The sequence below is a fragment of the Phytophthora parasitica genome, assembly GCF_000247585.1.
Source record: "Phytophthora parasitica INRA-310 unplaced genomic scaffold supercont2.39, whole genome shotgun sequence".
Lineage (NCBI taxonomy): Eukaryota > Oomycota > Peronosporomycetes > Peronosporales > Peronosporaceae > Phytophthora > Phytophthora nicotianae.
Genome location: NW_008649025.1, coordinates 273,555 through 274,745, shown reverse-complemented (window position 1 = coordinate 274,745; position 1,191 = coordinate 273,555). Strand labels below are relative to the sequence as shown.

The 1,191-nt window shown below is 49.2% G+C and overlaps 1 protein-coding gene across 1 annotated transcript; it reads right to left on the bottom strand.

Annotated features, from left to right (window-relative positions):
* Window positions 1-372: 372 nt before the first annotated feature.
* On the bottom strand, window positions 373-726 carry PPTG_14294 (hypothetical protein; the record flags this gene model as incomplete). Its single annotated transcript, XM_008910871.1, has 1 exon — window positions 373-726. One exon carries the CDS (start codon window positions 724-726, stop codon window positions 373-375), a length of 354 nt encoding a protein of 117 aa, XP_008909119.1.
* Window positions 727-1,191: the final 465 nt, after the last annotated feature.

The window sequence follows — 1,191 nt, the reverse complement described above, 5'->3', positions numbered from 1 at the left end:
AATGCGGACATCCGGAAAGAACGTACGAATCGCCCCAATAAGCGCCCCCTCGAAGTCGCATACTACATCCTTCGGAACGAGTTTGCTTCCAACTGAATCTTGGACACAATGAAGTAGTTTAAGGTATGTTTTTGTTGTCATCGACGTAGTGAGCGCATGAATCACAGGAAGATACAGCTTACTGGATTGATCATAGATCATAACTGTGACGCATTGCTTGAAGTCACTGGGTGCACATCGAAAGGTGCCGTCGATGTACCACGATAAATTCTCAAAGCAAAGCAAACTAAACAGCGCGGGGTTAGCCCACCCAATGATTCTGTCGATGCCAGCAGGGTCTTTCTGCGCTTTGGTGTCGTTGTGCCAGGAATATTAAAATTGAAAAAAGCCTCGGTGGCCACCGCTAACCTTTGACAGTGGCGGCTTCTCAATGATCCTCGTGGGGCCACCGTCCTTGCGCTTTCCTCGCGCGTTTTGAACTCGGTTTTCAACGGCTCCTTTTGACACTCCACGAACTGGAGGTCCGTCCAGCATGTAGAATTTGTTAACGATCGAAAGCCAAATTTCCTTTTGCGTCATAGTAGTTTCGTTCGCTAGTCTGTCCACTTCTTCCATTATCGCTGCTGAAACGTCAATACAGTGTTCACCTTCACCCATGACGGTCCCACTAAGAGCGGGGTTAGCACGGCATGTATGTGGCTCCATATTTGCAAAGTCAAAAGACATTGTCTCAGCGAAATAAGCAAATTGAGCTGGACAATTTCTCCTATATGAGCTGCAGCAGTATGTTATTTTCACACCTGTTACATTTGAGCGCGTGAATGCATACCCTTGGTAATACACCTTGGTACGTCCGTCACGTGCTGTGGACGCGGATTGCGATCTTGTTGCTGAACGTGGGACAACTGTAGCATTGAGAAGGGGGTTGAGTGACGAGTGAGTAGGCAGCAGACTTGGAGGATTCGTTGCAGATTGTGTCGGAGATGGAGTCGTCAGCGACGATGAAGTATGCACAGGAGACAAAGGCTGTTGTGCTTCTTCTCCTACAGATGATGCTGGCCCAAGGGAAGTGAATGCAAAGTCGCGACTCGAAGATTCTGATGAAACTTGCTCTTCGGACGCTGTTGGGCCACTACGGTTGCCCCGTGGCCGACGGGAAGTTGGAGAAAATCTTGCCCGACCACGTCGGCG